Source organism: Ammospiza nelsoni, chromosome 1 (genome assembly GCF_027579445.1).
Source record: "Ammospiza nelsoni isolate bAmmNel1 chromosome 1, bAmmNel1.pri, whole genome shotgun sequence".
NCBI classification, from domain to species: Eukaryota; Metazoa; Chordata; class Aves; order Passeriformes; family Passerellidae; genus Ammospiza; species Ammospiza nelsoni.
Window position 1 is genome coordinate 26,494,917 of NC_080633.1, and position 20,675 is coordinate 26,515,591.

A 20,675-nucleotide genomic window follows, 5' to 3' on the forward strand; every position below is an offset into this window, starting at 1 on the left:
ATGGTACAAGGGATATAGTTAATTCTGTGACACTTAATGATTCCTGATTGGTAGGCAGTATCTAAAATAAGAGAGGGTATCTTGTTAAACATTCTACTTCTATGTATATTCCATGTCCTTTTTATTCTCCTAATGTTTGAATCTGAGAGGCCATCATTGAGCTGACTTCCTCCACATAGCAAGACTCCCTGCATTTTCCCTTCTCCTCCATTAGCATCCTATTTGCATCAGGTCCAAAATAAGCACTGTTTTCTTGATGGACTCAGCTCAACTTATCTTTCTGATCTCACAGCCATTTATTTTCTTAGCTATTAAGCTACTCATCCTAACCCTCAATTTGTTTCTCATCGTTTCAGGTTATGAATTCATCTAATGGCAGCTCTTTTTGCTAGAACAAAAGCACTTTTAAAAAATATCACCGTAAAACTTTTTCTTTTCCTCTTGATGTTCTCTGAGAAGTGTTTTTGGACGCATATTAGGAAAAACAGAGTCATATTCTATATACACTTATAGGAAATGATGAAACCACACTTATTTAAACTTTGAAGAACATCCTGATTTTTTAACGAAAGTAGAAATACGGTCAAGGTTTGATGGACATGAACAGAATTCGTTGCGAGAAATTCTGGCTGTTTCTGAGCCTTCCCCGCATGGGAGCGGAGTAAGCGTGAGGAGGCCGACAGTCCCCTGGGAACAGGGACAGCGCCAGACTTGGTACGGAGCACTGCCTCTCCTCAGTCAGTGTTAAGTCGGCATCCCGTAAAGTCCGCTTTGAACTGAGAAGCTCATCCCGGCACCTCACCCGGCGCCCACCAGGGCTGCTCTCCCGCCGCTCCCCCAACGGGCTCCGCATCCCAGCGAGAACGAGCCCGAGCCCGCCCCTGCCGCCGCCGCCGCCACATCCCACTTCCCCCGGCCCGCCTCTCCGCCAACCGCCACACCCCCGCCGCGCTGCCCGCTCCCATTGGCTGAGAGCGACGAGCGACAGGGCCCCCGGCCAATGGGACCCGCGCTGGTGCCGCGCTGGCGCCCAATGGGCTCGCGCGCCCACCGCCCCTGCCCGTCGCGGCCGGGCGCTGGGGCTGCGCGGTGCCATTCGGAGGGCGGGCGGCGTGGGGAGCGGATGGTGCTGGTAGCGGTTCCCGGGCGCCGGCGGGGGCAGGAGCAAGAGCTGGCTGCGAGCGCCTCCCCCCCTCCCCATCCTTCCCGCTCCGGCTGCGTGTCCCCTCGTCGTGCTGTGCCGCCGACCGCCCTGAGCCGGCAGCGCTGTACGATGTGAGCGGCCGTTGGGCTCGGCAGCGCCCCCGGTGCTCTCGACGCTGGGGCGGGCAGCGATGGCCAGAGCCTGGCGTGGAAGCAGCAGCCGCCGTCGCCGATAGGAAGCGCCGGGGGCAGCTGGGCAGGCGGCGCGGAGACTCCCCAGGGCCGTGCAGCGCTTGTCCCGCCCCGCCCCCTCCCTCCTTCCCTCCCCTCCTCCTCCTCTCCCCGCGGCCGGTGCATGCGGGGCGCTGGGGGCCGAGCTCGGGTCCCCCGCTGCCACCGGAGCGAGTGACCCGCGGGGGTCTTGCGCATCCCCGCTATGTCCTCGTCCAGCTCCTCGCAAACCCCCCCGTCCCACCACCAGCCCCCGCCGCAGAGGATGAGGCGCGGCGCCGCCGGGTCCCCCACCGCCGCCACGGCCGGGGGCCCCGGTAACGGCGCCGGGGGAGGCTCGGCGGGGACCAGCCGGCTGCTCCAGCCTATCCGAGCCACCGTCCCGTACCAGCTCCTGCGGGGCAACCAGCACAGCCCGACCCGCTCCCCATCCGCCTCGGTGGGCAGCAACACGGGCCCGGGGGGCGGCGGGGGTCGCGGCGGAGGCAGTCCCCCACCGCCGCCCAGCGCGACGCCGCCGCTGGCGGCGGGCGGCGGAGGGGAGTCGGGCAGGGTGAAGGGCAGGCAGCGGCGGTCGCCGGAGAGCGGCGGCAGCAGGAGGAGCAGCTCACCTGAGAGACGGAGCCCCAGTTCCCCGGTGTACAGAGGTAAAGCACCGGGAGAAAGCCGGTCCCGCTTCCCTGCCCCGCGGGGGTGCTGGCCGGGCTGGGGCCGCCCAGGCTCCGGGCACCCCGGGCTCTGCTTTCCGCTGCTGGGCTGCGCCCTGCCTTCCCCCGGGCCAGCGGGGGTGGGACACCGGGGGACTCCCGGCCCGACGGGAGGAGCCCCGCCGGAGCCTCAGGGAGCGGGTCGGGGGGCGAGGGCGAGCCTTAAATCCCCCGCCCCCGGGGCAGGTGTCGTGCCCGGGTTTGCTTGGCCGGGAAGCGGGGGCAAAAGCGCTTCGTCCCGCCGCCCTGCCCCGCGATGGGGGGAGGCGACGCCTGAAGTGTCATCCTCGTCTGGGGCAAGGTGAGGACCCTGCCTAGGAAAACACCCCCGCGCCGGCCTTGGGAGGAGCGGCGGGGGCGAGCCCGGGGCCGGCGGCGGCTCCGCTCCCCTCCCCGCCCCGGGCGGAGGAGCACCGGGGGCTCCGATGGAGCTGCTCCTGCCGCTTCTGCCCTCGGGCTCTGGCAGCGGAGGTGTGCAACAGGGAAGCGAGCCTAAAATTAACCCGCTTCCCTGTCTCCAGCTGTAACTATCTAGTAGGGGTGATAATGAGTTAGATTTATATCTGGGGTGTCACAACCCAGTTCTGAAGTGTGTGTTAAAACCAAGCCTCAAATGCTCTTCCTTTCTGCAGAGCTCGGTTTCCTAAAAGACTTGCATTTTTGTAAGATCACAGGTGAAAAGATGTGATGTTTCCCAGCGCAGACTCCAAAACAAGGAAATTCCCATATTGAGGTGCTTAAAAACAAGTCTGTCCCTTGTGATACTTAAGTACTGAATCCTTGGGACTGTAAAAAACTCAACCATACAAAACCCACTACAAACCAACCCCCGTGTAGCCAAAACAGGCCTGTAAAGTTTAAAATGTAAAATTGATCCCCAGCAAGTCCAACTTAACCTGTGTCAGGTTGTCTGTTAAATTACTGAATGTGTTAAAGTGGCAGTGGCCATCTTACCTCCCCCACTCCCTTCTGCCTTCCCCCATCACTTGAGCAGTTGAATGAATTGGACTAAATGCACTTTTTATGTTGTCTGCTGTAGCTGTCAGGTATCGCACATCATCTCTTTCTGGGAATGCTTTCCGTGGTTCGATACCACTTGCTTTTTTCTGTCCCTTCCATAAGTCTTAACTGTGTGTGATTTCTGTGGCAAATTGTGGTCTGTGTTGGATGCCAGCGTGTGTTGTAGCAGTGGAATCTTACCTTCTTTCCTCTTCAGTTTTTATGTGTAGTAAACCTTTGCTGTCTGTAGTACTTGCAACTTGGGCATATCTGTCATCAGAATTGTCCTAGGTTGGGGCAGCATTTTACAAATGAGCAAAATGTCACTGCCAGTTACAAATGGAGTTAATTTGCCCTATGCATCTGCTTATGCAGATGACCTAATTGATTGTGTTATAATCTGACCAGAGATACTTTGTAATGTATTTTCCAAAAAGAGTCTATTTCTGCAGAGGGTTTTGCGTGCTTGAAAATGGAACTGAGCTTCTGTGGTTTTGATTCATTCAAGCTCTGTTTAAAATTTTAAAGATCATATTTTTCTGACTGTATGGAGCACTAAATGTCGATTTCCCTTTTTGCCTCAAACCTTTGGAAAATGTTAATGGGAAACTAGGAAAAACTAAAATATCTGTGTGCATGAGTAGTGATAGTGCTGATGATGAGCAGTAAATTATTTAATTATGGGAACTCGGAGGAAAACATTGTAGTGGTGCAGTGTATAAAGCCTACGCTTAGGGTGTATTGGAGAGGGAGCAATATGGGTAGTTACCTGCAAGCCACAAAAATACTGCAAAGCTGTGAAGTACTTCATTAATGTGTGTGATTGTTTTGTTGGAGGGGAAATTTTAATTTTAGAAAGTGGTTTCAGTCTTCATCTGTGGGCTATTTTAGCCTTAATAAATCAGACTATAAATTTGTACTGAATGACTTTTCTGTCATTAGACTTGTTTGAGCTTGCCTCCTGGTGAACTGCGTCACAGAGCTTGATTTGGTTTAATGAGTGCAGTGTATAAAATCATAAACGGTCCGTCGAGAAATGCTCCCTGTAATCTGTATGCACTGCAAAGAATTCGTTCCCCCTCCTCCAGGTCAAGCCAGCTGCTGCTGCAGAAGCTGACATCCTTTAGCAAATCCTGAATGAATGAATGAAAACAACGTGATCGCCCTAATAATGACCACAATTGCACACGTCAACAGCTTTATTTTACTGAAATACAGGCACCATTTTCTAGCGGGCAAGAGTAATAAGATACTCTATTTCTTCAGTCTTGCAAATGAAAAAAGGTTACCAAACCTCCCCTTCGTCTGCCCCTCCACCCCCCCCCCCCCCCCCCCCCCAAAGCTAGAGGTGTTTTTACACAATTTGGAATATAGTTCCATGCCATGGGACAGTATCTTGTCTTTGTTTCTCTGCTTGTTCTCAGCATTTTAGTAAATGATGTGTGGACGCTAAAAGCATGTTTGTAGTCTGTATGGTGATAATAGTGTATAGAAATTTGATTACTGAGCTGGAGGACTACTGCAGTAATAATGGAGGACTTGAAGAAAAAATTAAATGTTCCATTTTCAGACATGGACCATTTTGCTGTGGCTTGTTAAACAATGCTACTCCAGCTATTTATAGTTGTTATCAGTATGCAAGTCTTGGGGAAGTGGCTTGATTAAGTTTTTTTGTCAGTTTTTCAAAGCCATTTCCCACTGCTGTAAAATGTGAGCTTAGGCTCGAGGTTTAATCCTGTTGTTTTTCTCACCAGTGCAGGAGATGTGTTTGTCTTTGGCTCTGCAGTCTGACTTGGATGCTTGTTCTGGAAACTGCTTATGATTCTGATGGATAGATGTTATTCTCCTAAGACACCTGTCCCTTCCGCACCTCCTTTAAGCCTTTTTCAGTATCTTTGCCTTGAACTGGCTATCCTGCTAAGCCATTTTGTGTGGATATTTTAGTGATTTGCTAGAGGTTCCTTTATGAAGGAGATTTCTGTGCAAACACTCCAGCTTTGAGCCTCCACAGGTCAGAGCAGCTACCACTGCAGGCGCTGACATCACTACTACATGAATGAAAGCAGCAGGGTCTGTTTTTTCTCCCATCATCATGTTTTCTACCCCTTCTTTGTAGTATACTGAAAAGGTTTTTGTTGTGTAGCAACACCCTGTGTTTTTAGGACTGAAACTTTCAATAATATGATATTTTCTTTTAAGCAAATTTGAGGACTTGTAGTTGTTAGCAAGCCATCAATGCCAGTAGCAGTATTTGGTTAGTACTGTTGCTGAATAGGTGAGAAATCGTGAATGTTAGATATATATTTTTAAGGTGCTCAAAAAAGAGAGAAAAAGAGGGGAAAACGTGATATCATTGGATAAATCTGCAATGTGCAAGTCTACACCTTTCCTCTTTCTTGAAATGTGTTTATTCCTTACTAGTAGATATTTTTTATAGTGTGTGTTCATGTTTTGGAGAGCTGGCAGTGGAAAAAGTGTCTGGTTGAATGTAACAACACATGGTTTTCTTAGAGGGAATATATCTGTTAGATCTTTGAGTGCATAAAAGTAATGTCAACAGAATCTGAAGCTGTGTGGTTTATGACAAAGGATATTCTGGTAATAATCCAAAAAAGCCAAACCCTTGGACATGTCAAATAAAATTTCCTATTTGCCTGTGGACACATCTTTTAAAGAAAAAAGCAACTTGTTTTCCTCCTTGCCTTACCTGGATAAAATCAGCAGTGTCTGCTGTTATGTAAAGTAGCTTGTATAAATATCAGAGTGGGTTTCCTGTTTAGTTTCTTTTTTTCATGATACATTAATATTTTGTATACAAGGAGGGTGTGAATTACTTCTATGATTCAAAATCAACACTGCTCTCACCAAATGCTTTGATTTTAGTTTTAACTCTTGTGGTACTGTAATATGCCTCATATTTTTCTGACTTTCACTTACATATTTTATAGAACAAACTTTTTGCCATTCCATTTCCAAGTGTTAAGGACAAACGTTAGTTTTAAGGACATGAAAAATACTGTGATCAGTTTGGCTGTTAAAGGTTCCCAGTGTCTTTTACTTCCCAAAATAACTCCTGAAGATTTGCCAGCATGAGTGAGAGAAAGGAATAACAAAGGATGCAAAACAACTGCATAACCCAGTTCAGTGTAAGAAGTATATATATCTGGTTTTAGGCTAGTGGAATTAGGAGTGGAGTAAAACAAACAATATTGTTGATCTCTAGACTTGTAAGGGATATCAATATTAAAAAAAAATCCAAAATTTTTACTTCAAAAGGTAGAACTATTTTAATATCCTGGATTCAAGCTGTCCAATATTTTGTCATCATAAGCATTTATACCAGAGATCAAGAAGATCTTGCCTTTATTTCTAGCAAATGTAGGTAAGGAAGTAATTTTTGTGACGCTTCCTATTTCCTGATCCCTGAATAATGTGGTATTCCCATAACTGTATGGCCAAAACAGTTTTGCTCCAGCTTTGTCCCTCTCACTTCCCAAAATAGCTTTCATTGGAATATAATATGATGACGTAAAAGACCCTGGCTGAATTTGATCCAGTTGTCCTGAACTCAGAACCTTTTTAGCTACATGTTTCAACATGACTGTAAATGAGAATGGTGTATTAAATGTCTTTAATAAATAATGCTTTATAAAACAAATTATTGAGCTTCTTTCAGGTGTTAAACTGCAGGAAGAAAAAATAGGAAGGTATTTTCTTTGTTGAACTTGAATAGTGCTGTAGCAAGGCATTAGCTTTGAAGACAGAACCCCCCTGTTTAATGGAAAAAACCCCCTAACTTTAGAAGTATATGATTCTACCTGTTTTAAATCATTACTTGACCTTTAATTCTTATTCTTTGCACATAAGCAATTCTTGTGTTACATATGGCCAAACTGAAGTTACTTGCCAACATCGGTGCATAGTAAAACAGTGGCAAATACTGAAATTTGGTTTCTGAAATTCATGGTTTCTGTGTTTTGTTGTTTTTTTTACCATGGCAGTGGGGTGAATGGCGGTTCTTAAAATGTATTTTAAAATGCAGGGAGGGTAGATCAGTGGAATGTATCTTAGAATCTTACAAAAAAGGCAGTGTTCACCAGGTCTAGACTGCTGTATTGCAAAAATTCACAGTGGAAAGCCAGTTATTTTCAAAATGGCTTTTGTGCTATTACTCTATATCATTATGAAAAAAATAATAAAAAAAACCGATGCAGTAATTCTGAAGTTTCAGTTAAGTCTAGACTTGAAAGCAGTAGTTGAAACTAGGCAAAATGTATTGGAAATAGAGTATGTGGTTCTCAGTGTTTCAGTATAAATGAATATCTAAAATACATTTTAAATGTGACTTTACCCGTTGATTAATTATCTCCATCTGAAGAAGATAATATTTTTTTAACCTGCATTTAAAAATGGAAGTTTGTGTTTAAGTCAGTTGACAGTTACTTCAGTAGAGAACAGTGCTGCCAGCACTTGACAAAATAGGTAGTTCTTCATGGATTTCACATATGTTCTTGAGAAGTTGTTAAAATAGTAGAGTTTAAACATCAACTAGCATTTTTTAATAAGTATCTTTTATTAATGAAAAAAATGACCCTGTATTAAACATACATAACTGGAAAATTGTGCTCAAGTATTTAACTGTCAATGATCATCATCTTGCTTTAGTGTTAGTATTTAAATGGATGTTTATGTTAGTCTTTCAGTGCTGCCTGCTTTTGTAGTGCTTAAACAATGGCTTAAGGCATTTCCAGGCAAGTAAAATATTATTTACATCTCATCATTAGAATACATCACAGCAACTTGTCAGCCTGAGATTATGACCTTTTCCTTTGTGTCACCATTTTTAAGGTTTGGGTCATTGCAAAATGAAGAGCATTGGAGATCAGGGTGAAGGAAAATGGGCATTTGTACTTAATAATGAAATTCTGAATAACAATTTTGAATGTATATTCGCATCCCTAAAATGAGATAGTCTTTCAGTTATGCTTTAATTTTTTCCCATCTGATGTGACTCTGAAGCTCATGCCTACCATACAAGTAGTTTTGAGTTGGCCTGAAATGCTGAGGTGCAGAAAGTGATCAGAGGCTTGTGCAGTATGGATAGCACACAGAGTACCATGACCCAGGGTGTAATAGTGATCCTTTGCAATGGGGAGTTGGGCTCTCCGGTTCTTACCTTCCTGAAGCTGAGATGGTGTCCATGGAAGCCTTCATCCACAGCTGAAACTGAAAAATGTGTGCTTTCAGGAACTCTTCCCTGCCCTCCCAGCTGTGTGAGTCTGGCCTTAGGACCAGAGCTGTTCTGTACATGGCCCCTTGGACTGTCTGGTGATAACTCTGCTCCCACAGTGTCTCCTGGCAGTAGGACAGAGGGAGGCGTGTAGCTCCTGGAAGTGAGTCTTGGAAGGAAGCACAGGCCGGCCAGGTGTGGCTGTGTTGAGGAGTGCCCTCACTCAGCCTGCTGTCTTAGGCCCTGCAACACCATCTCTGCCCTGGGTGTGTTCGTTTCACCTCTCCTCCTTTGGTACATGCACTTCTAGCTGCTGCTGCTGATTCCTGCCAAACTATTCACCCTGTTAGATTAGCTTTCTCTGACAGGGAGAAGAAGCACCCAGAATGTGTGAGTGTCTGCCCTCAAGCTGTAACAGTTTTCTGCACAAAAAACCTGTCAATGGGGGATTAACCTAAGCAGTTTGTTTTAGGTCAGTGAAGAAGGTTGTGATGGGAAGTTTTCATTTTTTGTAGTAGTCGATCTCTTAATTAGCTTTCCATATTAAATATTGTTGCTTTGCAGATTGTATATACTTCCCAGGAGGTCGTGAAATGTTATGAGCTTGAGTTTGGAAACCTCAATGCAAAGTACTGTATGGTTAGGGTTCCTTATTTAGTGTTGCATATGCCCCAGTGATAAATGATGCCACTGATGTTGGTGTTTATAGGACTTTCACTGCTGCTGGTGTTAAATTGAGGAGCAGCTGTTTGCAATGGATGTTGTTCTCACATGAGTGAATAACAGCATTGGTTCTTACATGCTGTTTATTTTGCACAACTTGAAACTAGCTTTACCCAAACTAGGCATCATTTCCTCTTTAGGAAGAAAGTGTCTCGTAAGAAAGTATCTTGTATTTTGCTCACAAGAGCAATAGGTAGTAGTTCTGTCGTGGTTTTTGAATAATCTAATATCCTCTCTAGAATATTTTCTTCTCAATCTGCTGAGAGATAGCCTAAAGAAGAACAGTAATTTAAGTGTCTCATTCCTTGAACAATGCTAGTCACCTGTTTGGAGAAGGCCTCAGCCTCCTTTCCTGTGCCCTTACCACCAGGCATCAAGCTATGCTGTAAACACACTTCTGAACTTCAGGAATTAATACTTATTTCTGATTGTCAGGTCATTGCAAGATGACTGACATTCAAACTTGAATTTGAAAATAATTTCTGTAGCTAAGTCAATGTTATATAGTAAGTGTAAATCTGTCTTTTAGAAATGTTTTGTGTAACAGTAGCTACTCAGTTGTGAACTGATTAAATGTATGACAGTGTGGGTATTATATTATGTGCCTTTTAATCTCAGGTGTTTTGATGTACAGTGCCTATTCTGGAGTTCTCAAAGAAATAATTAGTAGAGGTTGGCTAGCTGGATTACCTGGGTGTCTGTTACATTTTTTAAAAGTCTTCGTAGTTAGAAAAGAACCCCAGACATTTTAATATAGGTGCTTAGGTTGCAGTACAAAAATTAAAAAAATCAAAACTCTAATAATTGTTTGACATTTGTCAGCATTTGGAGACCAAGCTATCATTTGGAAATAACATGTTCTTACCAGGAACGAAGTTTTTGTTATTCAGTGTTCAATTACTAGCTAATTCAATTAGTTGTAGTCTGTAAATACAAACCCCACTTCAAATTATGCCATGAAGTCAGAAGTTGGCTATCAGGGAGCAGATTACCTAAGTGCAAATATACATTCCCAGGTTTGTGAACATGCTGCTCCTGGGGACAACAGTGCAGTTGCTTTTCTTAGATAACATGCTGTATCCATGGTGGATCAGAAATGTTGCTGGATAAACCTTGAAAATTTGTGCTGTGTTCCCATAAGTCAGGCTACAGAGAGACAGCCTAGAGGAGCCAGCTCTACAAGAGCTGTGAATTTCTGTAGGTGTTTAACATGATCCCAGTACCACTCCTTCTGCATGCCATGGTAGAGCTCCTAGCCCAGTAGGACAAGAAGATGGTGGTGGCTGTAGTAGGTACTCAGTGGTGCTATCTGTGCCCTGGAAAGGTTGGGTGAGTCCAGTGCTCACACATGGAGTCCAGCTCAGTGCTGAGTGCCAGCTAGTCAGTCTTTCTGGAATCTGGAGCCCTGGACAGTACATTATGAAAACCAAGTGGCTTTGCAGCTTTGACTCTGTGAGCTAGGTGTTACACCTCCATATTCAGCATATATTATTCTAAATCTTTGTTGTATGTGATATCTTAACTTTCTGCTTTCCAAAGCAATGAAGAGTTGAGCGGCTCGCTGAAAGTTAAACCCAGATTTACGCTGTGTCCCGGAACAGACTTTGACCAGTGTGACTCTGAAAATACCAGCTAACTGCTGAAGAATGCAGAATGAGACTTAGGTTTACACAGTAGCTGGGAAGCTGCCAGGTTAAAGGAGAAGCTGTCTTCACAGAAGTAAATTTCTGTTCAAGGTCTTAAAATCTTCATTCTTAACTGATAGCTGTGTTTGCTTAATTGTGGCAATTGATAGTGGAATACCACACTTCCTTTCTCTCATACTCTGATTCCTCTAGTTCACCTTCAGTGGCTCCTTTGTTATACCTGATAACCTGCCTGGAATAATTATCTTTGCAATGTTTTCTTCACCCACAAAGAAACCATAAAATACATTTGAAATACTTTCTGTTCTTTTCAAAGGGAGCAAGGAAAAGGCCTAATCTGGAAGAGAAAAATTTCTCATGGACAAAAATGTGATTAACTCATGTATATTTAAAAGTAATGTGTATTTGAAAAATGTCCATACAAGGAACTGACTGCAGACACATACTCAGTGTAGAATATTGTCTGTATGGAAGATCCAAATAAACTTTGGTGTTGCTGTAGAAAGAGAGGCTCATTCTTTCAAAAGAAGTTGTTTAGCAAAGTATGCAGTCCATATATTATTTAAAGTATTTTGTAAATGTGTTGTGTAGATCTACCTTAATTTCCTCCAAAGAAGGAACTAGACTATTCAGATGATTGGAGGTGCATGATTTGTCTTTAGTGGTGTGTATAGCCTTTAATATGAAGCCAAAGGATACAGGGAGATCTTTTGACTGCAAGATTTATAGAAGAAACTTAGAGTGGCCACACTGAAAATAGGAATTACCAATTGGAACAACTCAAAATTTGCAGAAGCAGAAGAAATGGGTGTGCTGACACTGTACATGAAAAGAAATGTTAGATCTAGCCTTTGTTCAGTCATGCAATTTTGCATGTATATACAGCAAAAGAAGAAAATCCTATGTAAAAGTTTTTTTAAAACTCATGCATCTGGAGTAAAGTTTTGGATTTCAGAAGAAAGTAGTTTGAAAATTTGTCTAAACAGGGTTGCTCTGCCTTGAATAACAGAGAATCTGTTTTAATGAAAAATGTTAATACTGTTGGAGTCTTTCAGACATCAGAAAAGTTCAAGGATGTGATCTGATTGCGTGGACACTTACCTTGAAAAGGCTGCTAGGAGTAAGGAGAGCACCTGCAAGAAATAGCAGGAAGAACTGAGAAAAGAATGTCATGTTACCAATCAAAAGGTGAACCTTAGCTGAGAATTGTTAAAACATGAACAGGCTTGGACTTTGTGTGCTTTAAAAGAGATAATAGAAACATGCAGATTGAAAAATGAGGAAAAACTTGGAACCATTTGGTGTGAAGGAAAAAAGATCTGAGAATGATCTGAGACTGATCTGCTAGAATGTATGGTTTCAAAGTCAGCTCCAAGGAGTAGTAGCTACAGTCTCAGAGGAAATAGCACAGATGTTTATTCAATGCTTTGCACTCACCAGAAAAAAAAGTCAAAGAAATCACTTTCCATAAGGATGGTGATTTTTAACCCAGAAAGATAAAAATCCCCCAAATTGTAAGGGACAAGGATAATTTGGCATTAGGAATTACCAGGACTGTGATGAATACAGGTCGAATATTTCAGTAAAGTTAATTCAGAGATCTCTATTGCAGGATTCTGGAAGAGCCTACTTAGAAATTGACATTTACCTTCAAATTTCTGAGGCAGTCTTGTTAGTAAGAGTGACATCATTAGAGAATAGATACTTCCTGAGTATAGCAGCTATATCAGCAATGCTGATGTTTTAAAAATTTTGTGTCCTGTTCTAAAGTATGGAGAACTATTGGTGGCACTTCAGATTGGAAGGGATGGTAGAAGCCAGGGAGAAATGTTAAAGTGCAAAATGAGCTTTCCAAGTGGTGTCATGCTAACCTGGTCATTTTGATAAGAAAACTGATCTCCTAGATGGGAAGTAGATCTTATCTGTTTAGGCAAATTTTGAAATTAGAGTGATGAAACCATTGATGAATATTGAGAAGTTTAATTAGTGCACAGGAAGATTATGCAAGAAGAGTTTAAGAGCCATGGGAATTGAAGTAATAATTTAAAAAAATTAGATTTAAAAGTAAAAAGTGGAAGTTAATGTATGTGGGGTTGTACTCGATCAGAGTATCTTTTCCTCACAGGAGGAGCATCTCATTTGGAAATTCTGGAGGGTGGAGTTGGGTGATGGTGAGATCTCTGTACTGCCAACATGAGGTAACTGAAAAACATCTGGGCCCAGGTCTGGTCTTACATGAAGAGCACTTGGCCACACAGGGGCTGCTGAGGCATTGAATGGTGTATTGCACACTCTTTTCATGCTCCACAGTTCAAGAGAGGTAAAGTCAAACTGGAGCTGACTCAGAGAAGGACTCACAGGTTAGGAGTTTAACTGTGTGATTCTACAAAAAATCAGAATAAAAATACGGTTGCTTTGTCAGAATCCAGGTGAGCAAGGAAGGGTATGAGTGGGTGGATTGGATTGACAGTGTAAATATTTATATATTAAACTGTAAGAAGGCCTGAAACCATCAGGAAAAAAAAAACGTTCCTGGATTTTTTTCCCAGCAGGAGTTGTGATGAGAAATAGCTGCTGTAATACTGACTGTACTGTGTTTTGAAGTGATTGTGTTTTGTCTGTGGTAGCTGTGAAGTGGGCTCCAGATTTAGGAAGTTGTTTCTAGTCTTTGTTTCTATGTCTTAACTGATAATGAAAAGATAATTTATTCAATCATCAAAGTTGAGCGCGCTAATTTAGGCAATCAATTTTAATCTGGTTTTACATTTCTATTTTCAATTTTTTTTTCCCCAGAAAAATATATTATTGTTCTTTAGTATCATTTGCTCTAGCAAGGAGCATGCTTTCTATCTAATGATTGGTGATCATTATGATGGCATTGTATGGGCTCTGTGCATTGATTAGAGTTGTTTGTGAATTTTGATTGTGGAAATGGGGAGTTGTGCCTTCTGATTTGTTTTATTCATTATTATGTCCAGCTGCATTTTGATGGAAAGAAAAATTAGATTAAAGGTTTACAAAACCCTCACTTTCTACATCTTGTTAAATTTTAAGTATTGTCTTTATAACAACAACAACAAAAAAATCCCTTCAGAGTCATCAAATTTATTTGAAAAAAAACTGTTCTTCAGTTACTGAATCAACTGCATGTGTTTATATTGACCCCAGGAACCCCAAGCTTTAATGCTGTTCTTGTTTCCCAGTTTGGTTCTCAATATTGGATACATAGTGTAGATGATTCAGCAGATCTAAATTAATGAACTAAAAGAAAGGAAATCCTCTGTATCTGCTGAAGTGTCCAACAGTTAATTGATGGTTGTTTCAGTGTGCTTTTTCCCAAGTACTTAGCTGCTGAGGTCCAATCAAATTTGTCTTAACTTTATAGTACAAACACTTTATTGAATGATACTAAGTTTGGGTATTTGTGTAGTATTTAAATTTGAAATAATTATCTTACAAAGAAAAATATATTCTAAAAACATGACATACACAAAAATGTGAAGGTTTGGAATTAGTGCTTTTTACTTACATGTCATCCTGCTAGAAGAGTGCAAGTGTGTAGGCTACATCTGTTGAACAAAGCAGGCTTTTGTGCCATGAAATCCTACAGGTCCTATGCATGCCAGCAGTAATCCTTGTTAGAAGAATAGTTTAGCTTTAGCGGGCTGAAACTTTCTGCCATATGGTTTGTTTACTTTTCTTACAGAGATTAGAGCGTTCTTTCTGTGTTTGATCTCTAAGGATAATGTTAATTTTAAACAGGGGAGTTTTGCTGTGGACAAAATCTGACTTCTGAAATATATTCAAAGTCACGTTTTACCTGTACCTCTGGTTGGGGGGAATAAGGGACATGAGGCAGAGACCTTGCTTCAACATACATGCATAGGCAACCAGGGCTTTCAGTCAACTGCAGGTCCAGTGAAATATGCCTTACAAATTCATCCATGTGTTCTGCTTCCCCTGGTGTCCATACTAGCCCTGTGCCATCCTGTATGGCCAGGTGTCCTTGAGAGTCCTGCATGAAACCTCCATTATGGAAGGAAATGCCTTAGCCTGTGGGTTGGATTCAACCAGAAGATCTCTTCCCTTTTCAGATGACTTAGTGATACCTATGAAAAATAACTCAATGTAGTTGATTCCTAAATCCCATACTATGGGTCAGTGTGTGTGTACAATTTTCCTTTGAAGGAACAAGCTGGTTTTGTCTTATGTTGTTTTCCCAGTATAGATGATGTCCTGTCTTGATAGACTTCTGTTTCTTGCAGTTCAGTCTGAATTCTCATAAGCCTTGTCAGGTACAAAACCAAATCGGCCCTGGCTACCAGACTGTAAAATGATCTCTGTGGAAGACTGGCACCCCTCTTGTTTTGTTTTGTTTTGTTTTTTTCCCTCCCTAAAGAATTCTGGATGTAGAAAGCGTTTGATTCATGGATCTCTGAAAGGATCTTCACTCTCAAGAAGTAGCCTGCTTTCTGCTTGTTTGGCTTTGGTTGTTGGAGCCTTGGTTAGATTGTGGTGCTGCTCTGTACTGCCTTTATTCTTCCCTACAGTTAGCATGATGAGAGGAAGTTAGGTGGATTTTGTCTGTCTCTTTAGGGGAGTAACTTCAGAACGTCAGCCCTCTTCATTTTTAGTCATTCTCTCTTGTGATTTTTAAAGATAGAAACTGGGGCATAATTTCTGAAGTTGATACTACTGAACCAAAACCAGTGTGGTGCCCATAATGAAAACAAGTTTTAAGGAGCTGAAACGTAAAGTACTTTACAGATGTATTGGAAGGTAACTTGAAAAGACTGTCTCTTCTTATATTCTCTTAGAATTATAGTTTTGGTAGCAAGCATGGTACTACCTTTTAAATGTTTGAAAATGTTAGTATTTTGTTTTGTTTTAAGCTATTAAAGAGATTAGGCTATTTAATTTGAAATTATGAAGGAAGAGTGCAGTAATTTCATGTTTTTTCAATTACATAAAAGGGTGCTGTGGGTTTTTTTAAGATCCTATTTAAAATCCCATTTTTTGTTATTTTGTATGAGCAGTACATGGCAAACAACATGCTCTTTGTTGCTCTGCACCTTTCTGAACAGTTAATGCAGTCATGCAGCCATTTAGCAGATTGGGTCAGAAACAAGTCCGTCAGTCACTGGCAACTGGGAAATGTCTTTTGAGCCAATAGATCTCTTTACTTCTCTGGAGTAAAACTTCAGGGGACCCCAAATCCCTTGTTAATCTTTTTCATGAGAGATTTTGGCTCCAATTACAAGAGAAAAGCCTTCTTGAGAATGAAGATTGAAATATTTTTTTAGAGTGGCCTCTAAATCCCCATTTTTCAATCTTTTTCCTGGCAAAGTCATAGAGACAAGTTCTGCAAATTAAACACGCACCAGTTTGACCATCTACCTACATAATCAGAGCAGGAGAGACCAATCAGATACACATTCAGGTATCAGTACCCTGTCACTATATACGTGCTTAAAAAGCAAGCAAAATAACCCCAAACAAACCTCTCCTGACCAGACTCTTCAGAGACAGAGTTCTCTTGAATCCAGAAGTCTGCTTTTATGGTACTCAGGGAATCACTGTCCAAAGTAAGCAAGAGCAAAGGTATCCCTTTTTCATGCTTTTACAAGGTGTAACAGGAGAGGGGACTTTTAATTAGGTGTAGGACAGTCATCAGTAGCTGCTGTGGGAAGTGTGACTTAAGTGATGCCAGGCATCATTCACTCTGGGTCACCATCCCTCAATATTTAGCTTTCCATTTCTAGTTTTTCATTTCCTAGACTGCATTCCCACATAATTCATTATTTAAGAAGCACTCACACAGGAACTTCAGCATCTCCTTGGGTTAGTAGATTGTTGTAAATTTCATGTCAGATCTGATAGGAATGTCCTAGAAATATCTGATACTATTTTATGGTGGTATACACAGTCTCTGAATATCCTTTGGGCCAGACTATTTGAACTCTGACTTTGTGGCTCTTGAAAAGAGTCTTAAGCAGATTGGGATATCCATCATAGTGAGTTTTCCCAAGAGTATTTTTGGAGAAAATTCTTTTGAAGTTAGTATTTATTTCCTAGATAAAATCTGAAATTCTTCAGGAATGGATGAGTCCTAAGCTTGGGACTCATTTCGTGAGTAGCTTGTGACCAGAAGGTTGTGCAGGGTGCTAGCAACTAAACTGAAGAGAAATGACATCTCATGAAAATTATTGGGGAATTTAATACTGATATTTCATGGTCTCAGGTTAGTAGTTTAACTTAAAGAACTTTGAAGAAAAGAAATTAAGAAATTACTGCAAGAATATTGTTTAACCTTTTGGCCGGACAGTGTCGCAGTCACATCAAAAGTGAGATGACAATACTCCTAGTTTTGGAGAAGAATGAATTTTATTTTTATTTCATATTTTTCTCTCAGTTCGAGAGGAGTCTGTGTTATCTGAGATTCTCAGGATAATTTTAGTCCTTTAAAATCAGTTATATCTATGCAAGTACGTGAGTGGAGAAGTTCTGGCCAAATTTGAACTGGATTTGCTAACTGTTGAAAGAAACATGGGAAGAAAAGATGTTGACAGATGAGCTCTGGTGGGTTGAGCTGAACCAGTTTTTTTAGTGCTACCAATGCTAGCTGTCAGTCTTGCTGTTCTGTTGCAGGTGATTTTCCTCCTTGCACATGTGGCACAAAGCTATTTAAGCTAAAAATGGACTGTGAACATGGCTTTCAGATTATGTGCAGGTTAGCTGCCTCTATCTTAGATGGGAATGCAAGCTCTTCATTTTAGAGCTGCAGCAGATGGTTTTATTTGAGCCCCCTGTCCTTTTCAAAAGAGCTGTTGCGTTAGGCTCTTACTGAATTACATTTTGCTATCAGAGAAATGGAAACCTTTTTGCAGTCAGTCTAGGTGACTAGGTAAAACTAGAGTTCTCTTTGCTCTCAATGCAGCATGCAGAATCATGATTTCATGCAGGTTATTTTAGTTGATTCCTGCTGGGAGGTAGAATCACACTGAATTTTGCCAGCTGTAGCATTCAGGTGGACCATTGTGTCACTTTGTGGAACATTCATAACTAGAATGGTGTAGCAATTTGTCCTAAATACATGCCATTAAAACTTGTGGCATATTTTAAGTAAGACAGAATCACAGAATATTCTGAGTTGGGACTCACAAGCATCATAGAGTGCCACTCTTAAGAGAACAGCCATACAGGGATCAAACCTACAACCTGGGCATTATTATCATCATGCTCTAATCAACCAAGCTAATCTCAGTGGTCATGAAGTATTTTGCCTGGCTGCAAGTATATGTCTTGCTTTTCTTACTTCTAGATGACTTCCTCAGGTAACGTTACACTGCTTAGGTGCTGTGATCTTATTTGCTTATTCTGGAGGTAGGGCTGAGTTTCATATGAGATATCTCACTTGTCACTAAAACAACAGAATCCTTTGACTTACTGCTGCAGTAAAATCCATTCGTACCCTTGTCAGGTGAGTTTTAGTCTGAAATTTTGAAAAAATCAGTCTGTAATTTTAGAGATTTCTTAATGTTGTTGAAGCCTTTCTGAATGCTGAAGTCTGTTGGCTATCTTCAGGAACTGTTGAAGCACCTCAGATGTTTTGATTCACTGAGAAAACTGAAGCATGAAGTTTCCAACCGGAGAAAGTGATTTGGGCTGGAGAAGGGTATTCATTATACTAGCATCAACATTCCATTGGTAATGAAAATTTGGGAAGAATTGTAATGTAGTACCTTCCTAGAGTAGTGAGAAGCCAGACGTATGCTGAGGTGAGAAAAGCAAGACTAAGAAATAAACCCTGAGAGCAGTTCTAATGTTTAGAAAACTACTGAAGCTGACCTGATCTGCCACTGTTGGGGTCCAGTACATTGATGCTCTCCAGGGCATCCCATGATGTCTGAGTACATTACTATCCAAGACACTTTGTCATATGCTAATTTGCAAAAGTTCCTTCAAATGTCATGCTTATAGATCCCTTCTCCTTTATTTTTTATGTTCTAACGATACATCATAAGAGATGAGGAACCAAAACTGTTATTGAACAGACCAGAGGGCTGCTGCCCTTCTAGCTCTCCTGGTGGTTTCTGCCCATTATGTTGTGCCAGCTCTGCTGTAGTGGGGAAAACCCTGTGTTTATGACTTTAGGGGGTGCGCTTTGTTTTTATTATGTTTAACTCAGTGAATTATTTTGCCAGATGAATTCACACATCTGTCTGTGCATGCCATCTCAAAGGAGATGGAGGGAGCACAGATGATGGTGGAATAGGGATGGCATTAAATTAGCATTAACTTGAATTGGCTTATGCAGTTTAGAAGTGGTTTATTTGCTTAGTTTGGAGAAACATTGATGAATAGTAGGGACTTTGGAAAACACATATTGAACCTTTTCTTCTCTCAGCTTTAAGGCTTGACAATGTCTTGCAGTCCACTTCCAAGATGCCCACAGAAAAACAAAACAAGTAATTTTTGGTGGTGTAGATTTCTCTTCAGTTTTAATGGCATTATTTTAGTTGTTAATGTTGGGATTTCTGTTGCCTTTCCTCTGGGTGTAGAACAAGTTACAAACCTTAGCTAATTGTCTGGTTGTATATATTTTGTTGTGTCTTTTGGGCTTGTGTTTTCTTGAGTTTAGTCCTTACTTCCTCATCTTCAAACATTATCTTGTGTATTGTTTTGATTTGTTTTAAAAGGTGTTTTTTGAGAAACTTTCAAAACTTGGGCTGAGAGAGTTGCATAGTGCCATAGCATGACAGGGAAGGTTGGAAGAATTCTTTGTAGCTTTTTACCCATTAAATACACTTGTGTTTCAGCACAAATGTAAACACTAATTTTTGAAGTTTGTCATCTCTGTTTTGAATTTCAGACTTATTTACTTTTAATAGTTCAAGGATCTTTCTGAAAATGTAGGTTTGTCACAATTGGAATCCTATGGATAGATCTGTTAGATATGGTAGAGATTTGATTTATAGATAAGGCAGTCAGAATAATTATAGTGTAAAAGTCAGCATGATACATTACATCATGTCCAATTCACAGCATTATTTAGAATCCTTCACCTAAAATGAGTAGCTAATGCAGTGTTTCAGCAAGTCTATATATTTGTCTAAAAGGGTCTGGTTTAATAGTGTCTTCATATATCATACTATAACGTACTGTATTGGTGCAAGCTATGCCCTAATTTTGCTGAATGCTGTATATCACATTGATGATGGACTCTGCCTTTTGAAATCCATCAGTCCTAGGTGATACACAAATAGAAAATACTTGTGAAGGCCAGTGGCCATGTTTGGACTCAGAATTGTGCCACCAGGTCTGCTCTCAGGTTCTGAGCACTCAGTAAGCTTTTGGTGGGTCAGATTAGTGCTTTGCACGTGATTAGCTTGGAAGTTATCTCACTTGTGAATGTCTTTTAGTAGAAGTGAGCAGAACAGCCAGTAGCTGCCACGTAGGGCTTAGGTTGGCTAATGTGAAGTCTAGAAAATGAAGTAATTTTGCCTAAAGGACAAAGCAGACAAAGATAATCCAGAGAGCATGCCATAAAATTCTGTTCTTTCCCACATCAATCTTGTGAATCACCCTGCACTTTGCTCTCCCAGTGAAATGCAAGGAAAAGTGTTCCATGATCTGGGTGTATGGCGAGAAAAGTACAGGGAGGAGTCGAGGATTGCAGGCACAATGATGAGTGAAAACAAACAAGGCAGCTGCTCTGACCCGCACTCTGTCAGAGGGAGAGATGGAATCGCACTCTCAGCTTGCTAAGGCCTGCAGTGGGATCTTGTAAATAATATGGAATTGATTTAAATTATGAAATAATATGGAAAAGAGGATAAATCAGATATGCCTCCTCTTAACAACCACGATTTTTCTCATGATTTGTATTTTAATATTTGCAAAGCTAAGCAAGCTGACTTAAAAAGTGCTATGCTGTATTTTCTATTTCTGCATGTCTGGCTTCCCTGAGTTGCATCATCACTGTATTTAAATTTG

General features: G+C 41.5%; 1 protein-coding gene across 4 annotated transcripts in view; it reads left to right on the forward strand.

The window, feature by feature from the left end:
• The first annotated feature begins 1,423 nt into the window (after window positions 1–1,423).
• GLCCI1 (glucocorticoid induced 1) overlaps window positions 1,424–20,675 on the forward strand; it is a 53,612-nt gene continuing 34,360 nt past the window's right edge. For all 4 annotated transcript variants that reach the window (XM_059473398.1, XM_059473405.1, XM_059473413.1 and 1 more), the window contains exon 1: window positions 1,424–2,021. In XM_059473398.1, coding sequence (XP_059329381.1) covers window positions 1,580–2,021 — 442 coding nt within the window. In that variant the 5' untranslated portion in view covers window positions 1,424–1,579. The remainder of the gene's footprint in view (window positions 2,022–20,675) is intronic.